Below are 12,400 nucleotides of genomic sequence, written 5' to 3' on the forward strand. Positions count from 1 at the left end.
AAAAGACTTAGAGCGTCCTCACACGGGTCGTCTGACTTTTGAAACGAAAGCATCTCGAACGAATCTCCCTCCACTATACCCTTGTACTAAAATAATAGTATCAATCACTTCGACTCCGCGTCGACCGCCAAACTTTTTCGGCTCGGAGATTTTCATATTTTGACGTTTCATGCACTACGAGACACCATCATTAATGAATCAAATAAAAAAATCGCCCGATTTAAATAAAATTTGGTATGTTGATAGATTGGATCAAAGCCAACTTAACCATATACGACACGTGTCACTGTGACAGTTTTGACGTAAGAAACATCAAAATTTGATGCCGTCCGATTGCGACCAAATTTGGTGGGTAGGTTATGTCAGATGCACGCTGTCCCACCCTGCAAATTTGAATACGGCGTTTCGTTTATTTATATCTTCATCAAGGATTTGATATTGATAAAAAATGCGGGTCGATTTCGGCATAATTGGGGATTGGGGACGGGCTAACGGGCACTGTTGCCAACTTAGCGGTTTTCCCACTAGATCTAGTGTTTTTTTTTCGGTTTAGCGGGAAAAAATCATTTAGCGGCTAGCGGTTTTGATGTTTGAATAATAAATGTGCAAAATTGACACAAAAATTATTACATAAATTTTAAACAACGATTTTTTCAAAAATTTGTCCCATTAGTCACCACCTAATGATTTCCGGAAATATCCCGAATTTTGGTATGTTGTCTCGTATCCCGGAAAAATGGTATAAAGTTCACAAAGAAAAAACATTATATACATACTTATGCTTAATATTATTCCATCATTGATTTAGTTTCGTTCTTTTAAGAAATACGCAGTGGTTTAACAACTATTAACTATTTATTTATGCATTACTTGAAGCGTACATGCAGTCACAAAATCTATCTGTCAACTATCTATAGTAATGTGGTAATAGGAATGGTATAGAATATCGATACAAATAAATAATAAGGATTTTAGTGTATTCTTCTCAACACCCCTTTTTAATTTAGTTTCCACACAGTATTCTGGCAAATGTGGAATAAAAGGGGGTTGTGGTGTGGTCATTTTTTTAGAGCTTCGCCTTTTTTTTGCTCGTGCTTTTCTTGCCCTCTCGGTATTTAGCTATAACAATCTGGCGACCCTAGCTTCATCACGTGATGAGAGCCTTACCAAAAATGCCAAAAGATCAGAAATAGACGATATGGCAAAATTTAAGTTTCAATGTCTAGCGGATTCTAGCAGTTTTTAAATGCGAATCTAGCGGATATACAATTTCGAGTGTCGGCAGTTCTGGCTATAGAGGATGATGCCCTCGACGTTTCAAACCGATGCCTCTAATATGTATGTAATCTCTATAACGGCCTACACACGTAACGATTTATCGTACTGCGCGTTGAACTGCAGATCGTAAAGAAAATCGTACGGCTTGCAGTACAGCCATTTTTTGTACACACGATGCAACACGTTGTACTGCCGCAGTTCAGATTATTCACTTTTCGTCGAGAAGGGCTACCGTTATGCCAAGAATTTCAAAGAAGAAAGCTGCCGTGCTTGTAGCTGCGGTATTGTTGATAGATGAAGATGACGAACAAAAAGAAATCAAAAAGCGAAAATGGTGTAAAAAGTGGTTTCACATCCCATATGCATCTTTTTTCTCTATATAAATCAATAAAGTCTTTCCAGAACGTCTTATTTTTTAAATCCATAATATTGATTAACCCAAAAATAAATAAAAATTATATCGTAACTGCGCGTATCGTAGCGCGCTAATACGATATTTTACGGAAGCTCCATACTGCAAACGATTTGACGACTGCATACTGCAAACCATCCAATTTCCCTACACACGTTACGATTTATCGTTAATGCGGCAGTTTCGACGGACGATAAATCGTTACTTGTGTAGGCCGTTTATGTCTAAGAGTCTAAGTGCTTTAATTGGACGAAATCATCAGGATTTTTCTTAATTATGGGTCGATTTGAACCAAACTCGGCACGTGGATATAGATACCTGAATGGAGTCCTCAAACGGACAGACAGACGGAAGTAAGCAGTTTCACTTCAAATATGCGCACATAGTGCACACACTTTTTTTTTACTTTACCTTCTTTAAATCAATTTAATCAGGGTTGAAAACCCTTTCGTTAAAGTGATCTAATTTCTTTTGTTTATCACTCCCGTTCTAATTAAAAGACAAACATTTCGGTCACGCAAAAAACGAATTAGAAAAATGTATTCGCGCCAATCGACCCTCTTACGTACGTTAAGAACTTTATTTTGGTCAGTTAAAGAAATATGAATAGTAGTAGAGTGAGTCCCGCCGAAAAGCCGCACATGTTCAAAAAGAAAAAGTACCGCTTCCAATACAATTATTTAAAGAAGTTCTTCTTGTTAATTAAACAAAGAAAAATTGTTTACCCTGTGACAATTTTTTTGTTAGGTGAGTTTAATTTTACGTATAATTTTATTGGATACGATATGCACCTATCCGATTTTTATGCTGATTTGTATTTTGACGCAGTTTTGTTGAGATATTTGTATCTCTGTATTTGTCAGATTAATGGATGTCTTAGTAAGTACCTGTTTTCTAATAGAATACCTCATTTCAAACAAAGTTAAAAGTGAAAAAAAATAGCAACTATAGATAAAAATCTATGGCATACCTAGATAAAAATCTAGGTTTGTGGTAGAAGCCTGTAACAACTTTTAATTTTACCTTTACCGGAAGTATTTTTTTCGCTTTTTAATGCCATTCTTTTTATGGGATACTTAAAATTTCCGTTATACCCTGCTGGTCATCCAATTTACGTAGTCTGGATTTTAATGCGCGTGACAGAATAATATAAATGACCGGTTGACAGACAGAGAGACAAAATCAAAAGCGGCATACAGTGTTGCCGGTTTTTTACGTTTGTAGGAAAACGTGTGTAGAAAAAAATTAAAGCTATTTTAATAAATTTCATGTGTCATGTATATTACTGAAATGATGATAATATATCCAAACTAAATATAATCTATTCCAGTTGTAGTAAAATGAATAACTAATAGTGAAAAATAAAGTTCCATCCCTAGATGCAACATTTTTCGTAAACGCCGACTTGTGCGGTTTGCTTTTAGAAACGCTCTTTTAATCGAGCCTCCGTTTGTTGGATTCCGTTCCCGACCCAGTCTGGAGTTATTAATATTTAAACAAAAACATATCTAACCTTCCCCCACCATTTTATTTTAGCAGATAGGAGAAAACGGTTCTAACAAAAAAGATCCATATCTAGTCAAAACTTTGAAAAAAATCCATGTTCTTTTTTTTTCATAGCAGTTGTGCCCTCTAGCGGCCGCTCTACAAACTTAAAAATAATTTTCCGCAAGCCCTATGACTAATACTTTCCGAGATACAACCGAGAGCTATTCTTAGTGGGACACCCTGTACATTTTTATTAAAGCTACCTAATGATTCTTGTCTAGTATTTTACCGCTGAAAGAGCCATATGAAATACTGCGTGTATCTGCGAAACCAGGGTTGGAAAAAATCATGATTTTTTTAAAAAAATAAAAAAAAACAGATTTATTTGATTTAAATCAGATTTTTTTTATTTTAATTCAAAACAATATTTAAATTGGGTTTTCAAATGACTAGGACTTATTTCCAATTAAAGTCCTATCCTAAATGGCTAAATCTTTATAACTCTGTCCGTTATCCATAACATTAATAATTCTAGGGTGCGTTTTGTCATTTTTCCACATCGGTCACCAATATATTTCGCAAAAAAGTCGCTCGCTTCAGATCAAAAGGATTTTTTTCAAACGTCTCAAAAGTATTAATTTTTGTCATTTTAACGCCTAGATATCTTCTAGATATAAAAGTAAAGCACTGTTACGCCTAAGCACAAAAGTACAAAAATATATTATTAAACAAAAAAAAATAATAAGTGTCAAATTCAACGAGCGTACAAATTGTTGCTCGATTGCTGTTTATATTATTTGCAATGTTTGAAATTGATTAAAAATGATTTGTAATGTTTTAAAAAAATAGTATGTATGTTCTACTAGGAGTAAAAATGTACTTTTTGTGCTTCATTGTAACGTCGGAATAGCTTTACGATGGTCCTTCAAAGATACAGTATCATCAAAAAATGTATAATTTTTACTCCTAATAAAACAATACACTATTGTTCGGAAATACTCTTAAGTTCAGAATGAAATTAGTAGATATTAATAAAAAATATATAAAAAAATCATTTGATTTAAATCATGATTTAAATCATTTGATTTAAATCATGCCAACCCTGTGCGAAACCATTAAAAATTTTGAAATACTTTAAATACAAAAATTGTTCATTTCTTAACTCTCCATCCATGTAGTCCAGCAAAAAAAGGGACGATTTTCTCAGACATCAAAATTCTGTCATTCTGTCAGACAACATCAAACATTATCAAAACAACTGGACGAAAATCATAATTGCTATTAATTTTATCTACAAAATTTTCTCAGTAACGAAATGAGGAAAGCGCAGCAAATCAGTATAAAAATTGGAATACTTATCCTTGGACTCCAAAATCAATAAATCTACCATACATTTATTTTAAACTCTAGAATCATATTTCGATAACTATATTAGCATCATCGGAAGATATTAAAACTGCAAAATTAATGTATGTTATGGTAGATTTAATATGTAGCATCAAAGGTTCCAACTCAAATTGTTTAAAATAAGAAATAAATACAATATGGTCGAAAAAAAACGGCGTCAACGATGGCTATGAAATGAAGATAGCTGTCATTTTAAACCAACTGGACGCCGTTTTTTTTTCGATCATGGATTTAAGTCGTCGTTTTATGATTGTTAAAATTTAGTTTTGGTGTTATACGGATATGGCTACTGCGTCTCAGGAAAACAACAGGAATTTGAAGAATACCATCCTGTACTTCAAACCATGGAATACGTCAGTAATTTCTTCCTTACCGCCAGTATCGTCATCACTATATTATACCTGCCAAAAAACGGTGAAAACTTCTACGAATTTTTCACCACCTTATACCCCGAAGGAAACAAACTCCTGGTACCCTTACTCGCCATGAAGAAGAACCATTTTTGGAGAAACTTTTTCTTATGCAACCTATGTATCGGTAGTCTGATCGCGCTCAACGCTTGGTTCTTTCTAGCCAATTTCGGATGGATTTACTACAAGTATATTATTTTTAGAGACCTAGAATTCTACGTTTACAATTTTGTGCTACTTCTCTGTCTAGCCCTAGCTCGGAAACTTGAGCTGAGATTTGCCGAATTAAACGAAATTTTGCAATACAAAACTGAAAGTTTCCTGAAAAGCAACGCGGCAAGAAGAAGAAACATCCAGCTGACTGAGCAAGAGAATCTGGCATTTATCATGAGCTCTGAACATTTTTACAGTGTTAGAACTTTCCGTATTATGCACTACGATCTGTGTAACCTCGTGAAAACGTATAATGATATGTTCGGAAGGATAATTTTGAGCTCCGTCGTTTTCAACATCGCAAACTTGCTTGCCAAAGTTACATTTGTTATAGATTACTGTATCAACATAAATAGCGTTGAACAACGTAGACTATGGGGCTATTTCCTTGGTATTATCGGGTTCTGGATATTCGCTAACGTTGTAAGTATACTAATATTATCAGTGGCGGCGCTAGGGTCTCGCTAACAAGTCTTTCGAGTTAATGTTCTTTTGATATCCATATTTATTGTAGTATAGAGAGACACAGTAAGCAGTAAGTAGTAATTAGTTTTGAGACATTAGGATGTTATGAATATTTGTCACAGTTTTTCTCATGATTTAATTAACATTAACTGTATATGATCATTGAAGATAAACCCTAAGAAAAGAGTCTTATACTATTTTTATAGAAACTAAAAGAATTTCGGACTTCCATTGTCTTTATTTATTTTGCGTACACAACGTTTCGGTATGAATGTATAAAGTCTAATATACAATATAAGAACTAACTAATCTGAGTTTATACAGGGTGTTTCAAAAAACATGTGCCATCTCTCATGAGGAGATTGCTCACGTAAAAATAAGATTTATTTTTCATATCAACATAGGTCCAATTCTGCTTTGTTTCGTAGCTACAGGGTGTTAAAGTCTTAATAAATTTTCGATTTATTATAATTTTCTTCCAAGTACTTTTTTAGCGTTTCGAATTAAATTTTGAAGGTAAAAGTTACTATAAATGCGACATATTTTAAAGCTACAAAAGTGTCGACAAATTCACAGGGACGTTGCATACTTAGAATTGCATATGGGTTATCACTTATCACTGGAATATTTTTCTAAAAAAATCATGTACACCACTGACTTTTTTCCACTTGTGAGCGAAATAGTGTAAGCAGTTTAATGCCGATTAAAAGTTGTCTCTTGATATTTTTGTCGAATTCGGCCTCCTTGGTGAGATAAACGCAATTTTATTAATTTGTCTTGATCCAAGTCTAATAGCAACCTTTAAAAAAAATAATATTTACTTGCGAAAGTTTCAAATAAGTACTCATTGATTCCTCGTCAAAAAATATGAAAAAAGTGCCTATAAACATGGGTATAGAAATGCCACTGGCGTAACTATCGACGTGCCGTGTGTGCGAAGCACACGGGCCCGGGCCGCATTTTCATATCTCTCACATGCTATCGCGAATCAAGCAGAATCCTTCTGTTTCTGATGAGGATACATATGAAATAGGTCAGGTTCTATACCTTAAATACCCCGATGATATTGCCTATAGGATTTCTTCTCAATTACTCTCCTTCAGGCAATGTTTCCGAAATAATTTATATGAAATCAATTGCATTTTTGAACTCACTGAATTTATTTTAATTAAAAATCTTTCATCGTCTTCTAGTTTCAGCGAGATTTTAACAGCGTGTCATATTTTTTTCACCATACCTGTTTTTGTGGCCTCGGCTGAAAGATTTTTTTCCAAATTAAAGCTTGTCAAAAATTATTTAAGAAATACTATGGGCGAAAAACGGTTATCAGCTTTGGCAATTATTTCAATTAGAAAATGAAGTTGCCCGTACAGCCCATGCTAAAGCAAGGAAAAAAGAATTTTAACATGTTCATGTTCCTATTTACATTGTTTATTTTAATTTAGTTAGTTTTGTTGTTTTTTGTTTTGTTTTTATTTATTTTTTTATATATTTCATATTTTATATGTTTTGAGTTACGTATTCTGTGTTGCAGTAATAAATATTACTATATAAAAATTAATTTGATAATGTTATTTCTAACCTAAAATATGAGTGCATATTATTCAGATTAGTATATAATATAAGTATTGAAATATGTAGGTGTAATAGGGGGCCCGGTAAAATTTTTGCACACAGACCCGTGAGTCTGTTGTTACGCCACTGGGAAATGCATAGTTTTAGAGTTACAGGATGTTAAAATTTTTTAAAATTAGGTTTTTCTAATTATCTTAAAAATCTATTTTTTTTATTTCAAATTGCTGTAGGTTGGACAACAGACTAATATTTAATAATAAATTAGGTATAACATATACTTTATTAATTTTATTTTTATTTTAATTTTATTAATCGCTATTAATAAAATTGCGTTTATCTCATCAAGGAGGTCGAATTAGACAAAATATCACGAAAAAACTTTTAATTGGCATTAAACGGTCTACACAATTTTGATATCAAAAGAAAAAAAAGTCAGTTGCGCACATGTTTTTTTTTTAAATATTCCAGTGATAACCCATATGCACGTCCCTGATGAATTTATCTACACTTACTCTCAAAATTTTATTCGAATCACTAAAAGTACTTGATAGAAAATTGTAATAAATCGAAAAAAGATTATTAATATTTTAACACCCTATAGTTACGAAACAAAGCAGAATCGGACCTATGTTGACCTAAGTATACCTGCTGTTGCCATATTGTTGAAATTTCCATACTTGGATTGCTAAAAATTTTATTATTATTAGATATGAACGCTTTTTCCAATAGGTTTTTTTGTGGTCAACCCGGGATTGCTCACAGAGGCCAATGGGCCAACTTTTTCAACTGTCTTTAACTTCCCCTTTAAGTAAAATGTGTTATTATATCTAACGTTCCAGGGATAATGCGTTTTCACGGCTAATTTACGGCAATTATTCCACATAGTTTCATACATTTTTTGGTGCTGTGCTAACTTAAACACACGTATATTATTTCGTATATTTGTCATTTTATTAATTTTATGGAAAGCACTGTTCATTAAAATGTTGTATCCTATGTTATAGGGCTTGTTTCTCTCTACAATTTCCTGTCTCACAATGTACCGTTTGTGTCCGGGAAGGGATCATAGTTTCATAGTTGTCGATTTTCGAAAGAAATCAGTACCTACATGTATATTATTTCATATATTTTCCATTTTATTGATTTTATGAAAACCACTGTTTATTAAAATGTTGTATCCTATGTTATAGGGTTTGTTTCTCTCTACAATTTCCTGTTTCACAATGTACCGTTTGTGTCGGGGAAGGGGTCATAGTTTTATAGTTCTGTTGTCGATTTTCGAAAGAAATCAGTACATGTGTATTATTTCGTATATTTCTCATTTTATGGAAAGCACTGTTCAATAAAATGTTGTATCCTATGTTATAGGGCTTGTTTCTCTCTACAATTTCCTGTCTCACAGTGTACCGTTTGTATCGGGGAAGGGTTCATAGTTCCATAGTTGTCGATTTTCGAAAGAAATCAGTACATGTATATTATTTCGTATATTTTTCATTTTATTGATTTTATGGAAAGCACTGTTCATTAAAATGTTGTAACATATGTTATAGGGCTTGTTTCTCTCTACAATTTCCTGTCTCACAATGTACCGTTTGTGTCGGGGAAGGGATCATAGTTTCATAATTGTCGACTTTCGAAAGAAATCAGTACATGTATATTATTTCGTATATTTTTCATTTTATTGGTTTTATGGAAAGCACTGTTTATTAAAATGTTGTATCCTATGTTATAGGGTTTGTTTCTCTCTACAATTTCCTGTTTCACAATGTACCGTTTGTGTCGGGGAAGGGATCATAGTTTTATAGTTCTGTTGTCGATTTTCGAAAGAAATCAGTACATGTGTATTATTTCGTATATTTTTCATTTTATGGAAAGCACTGTTCATTAAAATCTTGTATCCTATGTTATAGGGCTTGTTTCTCTCTACAATTTCCTACTGTTTCACAATGTACCGTTTGTGTCCAGGAAGGGTTCATAATTTCGAAAGAAATCAATACATGTATATATCGTCAGACAATATCTATGGACAACATCTAGACACTGACAGAAAATACAATTTACCTGTAAGTTAAAATGACAGACTATTCTCACTGTGTGGTATTCTCTTGTTAATCAAACTTTACATACTTAAATAAATTCATAATTTATTTTTCGACAAATTTCGGATTTTGTTCAGATTTCAGAGCCTCACTTCAGCTCACTTGTCCGAAATTAACAATAAACACTACTCGCAAAGATGATGTCCGCATTTCGTCTAGCGCCTCCACTGAATATTATCGATTTACCTTTTCCACCGGTATAAAAACACGCAACTGTTCTTCAGATAAATTGAAAAGATTAATATTAGCGCCCTAAAATATTTTTTAGGGACAAACGTTTCTATTTTCGTTTTATGGCGATCAATTACAGAAAGAGGGCGAAAAAACTACAAGGATATGTTTCTACTTGCTCAACAGAGTATCGATAACCCCTTGCAACGATGACGAGAAATTGGTTCAAGACGAGTTGAAATTAATGGCTTACCAGAGTTACACAAGGATTCCGGCTCTATCGGCCGGAGGTTTCTTTGATATCAATTTTAGAGTTTTAGGTCTCATGATTAGCAGTATAACTTCGTATTTAATGGTCATTATACAGTTTTTATTGCGACCTAATAATTCGTCTTAGATAATATACATTTATATTAAGTTAATTTAATAAATTATTTTTGTAACTATTTATTAAATGATTATTTCTTTTATTACAAAAATTTAATAAAGCGATGAATTATGAAGAAATACTTGAATAGTACCACAAGGATACTACGAATACTACGGCAGTTAGTTAACATTCTAGTCATTGCATAAAACTTAATAAAAAAATGTTTTACACATTAAGTTGGATTAGCCATAAAAGCGTGTTTTAAAGCTTACTATACCTAGTGATTTTTTAACTAAATTGAACAACATCAATACTTAACCAAAGAGTAGATAAGACAAGAGACGACAGTGAACAAAGAAGTCGAATTTCGCGAGAGAGACGCAGATATATTAAAATTTAAAGGTCCCATCAAGTCCCATTTTGTCTGTTGCCAAGTATATTTCTTTGAAAAATAAACAAGATTTTCTGAAAATAAATTAATAATATAAGAAGGATTATTAATATTTTAACACCCTATAGTTAATAAACAAAGCAGAATCGGACCTATGTTGACCTAAGTATACCTGCTGTTGCCATATTGTTGAAATTTCCATACTTGGATTGCTAAAAATTTTATTATTATTAGATATGAACGCTTTTTCCAATGGGGTTTTGTGGTCAACCTGGATTGCTCACAGAGGCCAATGGGCCAACTTTTTCAACTGTCTTTAACTTCCCCTTTAAGTAAAATGTGTTATTATATCTAACGTTCCAGGGATAATGCGTTTCACGGCTAATTTACGGCAATTATTCCACATAGTTTCATACATTTTTGGTGCTGTGCTAACACACGTATATTATTTCGTATATTTGTCATTTTATTAATTTTATGGAAAGCACTGTTCATTAAAATGTTGTATCCTATGTTATAGGGCTTGTTTCTCTCTACAATTTCCTGTCTCACAATGTACCGTTTGTGTCCGGGAAGGGTTCATAGTTCCATAGTTGTCGATTTTCGAAAGAAATCAGTACACATGTACAGCTGGTTCCAAAAAAAATGAATACGACCATTTTTTTCGAATATTGTATATTTATGTGTCAAGTATTTTGACATGTTAAGTTTATTGTGACATTGAATAAAACGATTTTGTTTTTGACAAAGTAGCAAATACATTTTTCAGAATGTCAGCATGACATGAGTAGAGAAATGGGGGACTGGTATCATAGAATATACTGCCCGAAATAATAAAAATAAGTTTTAAATCGTATTCAATTTTATGGTAACCAGGCTGTACATATATTATTTCGTATATTTTTCATTTTATTGATTTTATGGAAAGCACTGTTCATTAAAATGTTGTATCCTATGTTATAGGGCTTGTTTCTCTCTACAATTTCCTGTCTCACAATGTACCGTTTGTGTCCGGGAAGGGTTCATAGTTCCATAGTTGTCGATTTTCGAAAGAAATCAGTACATGTATATTATTTCGTATATTTTTCATTTTATTGATTTTATGGAAAGCACTGTTCATTAAAATGTTGTATCCTATGTTATAGGGCTTGTTTCTCTCTACAATTTCCTGTCTCACAATGTACCGTTTGTGTCCGGGAAGGGATCATAGTTTCATAGTTGTCGATTTTCGAAAGAAATCAGTACCTACATGTATACTATTTCATATATTTTCCATTTTATTGATTTTATGAAAACCACTGTTTATTAAAATGTTGTATCCCATGGTACAAAGAATACAAGGTATGATATTGCGCAGGTTGGTCGCTACGTCACAGGTGATAACAGGCGCTATTGATCAGCACGCTCGGCGCGCCAGTTCAAATCGTCAAGATATTGTTATAAACCTGTTTTTTTGGTTATATACCGTCATTGAATTATCGCTAAGCAAGTTACTGTGGAGCAGTGCGTAAGGAGTCGGGCTAGGAAGCGAGAGACCGGAGTTCGAATCTCGGCCGGGACATAACTTTTTATTTATTTTTTTAAATACTGTTGTATTCTATAGTTTATTTTTGTAGTATAAAAAAAAGAACTATTTATTCTGTTATTTTTTAATCTCCGGTATTAATATAAATTGATTGTTGGTACAATACCTCATTTAATATAAAATAATAGGTATTCTACTTTTTGTAATGTATCGGGCCCTAATTGTACCTAAAAGTAATATATTTTTAATGATATACCATATTGTAAACTATTTAATATTTCAGTCACTTAAAAAGTTAATTTGCATTGAATAATTGCCTACCATTAAAGGAAATTTGAGCTATATAATCCTTGATGGGCATATTCTGGGTATGGAAATACTTCCTCTAAATTTTGGGTTTCGTTCAACCGATTTATTCTCAAAACCTGAAACATCTAAATATAAAAAGAAGCACAGGTTACTAATTATAATAAACTTCACCCTTGGAATTACTTCCACTAATTATAATAAACTTCACCATTGCTATTACTTCTATCACAATTACAATACATTCATCTGCATTGGCATTTTCTACTTTTCGATGGGAAACAATAAAA

General features: G+C 32.7%; 1 protein-coding gene across 1 annotated transcript; it reads left to right on the plus strand.

Annotated features, from left to right (window-relative positions):
- The first annotated feature begins 4,978 nt into the window (after positions 1 to 4,978).
- LOC115884590 (gustatory receptor family protein 3-like) lies at positions 4,979 to 10,185 on the plus strand. The gene is made up of 2 exons (XM_030903213.1): positions 4,979 to 5,631; positions 9,616 to 10,185. Exons 1-2 carry the CDS (start codon positions 5,071 to 5,073, stop codon positions 9,913 to 9,915), a joined length of 861 nt encoding a protein of 286 aa, XP_030759073.1. The 5' UTR covers positions 4,979 to 5,070; the 3' UTR covers positions 9,916 to 10,185.
- Positions 10,186 to 12,400: the final 2,215 nt, after the last annotated feature.

The sequence above is a fragment of the Sitophilus oryzae genome, unplaced genomic scaffold (genome assembly GCF_002938485.1).
Source record: "Sitophilus oryzae breed Bouriz unplaced genomic scaffold, Soryzae_2.0 scaffold_302_pilon_pilon, whole genome shotgun sequence".
NCBI lineage: Eukaryota > Metazoa > Arthropoda > Insecta > Coleoptera > Curculionidae > Sitophilus > Sitophilus oryzae.

Coding starts and splice junctions, on each gene's coding strand:
- LOC115884590 (XM_030903213.1), top strand. CDS start 5,071: ATGAAGAAGAACCATTTTTGGAGAAACTTTTTCTTATGCAACCTATGT. Junction 5,632..9,615: donor TCTGGATATTCGCTAACGTT/GTAAGTATACTA, acceptor AATATTTTTTAG/GGACAAACGTTTCTATTTTC.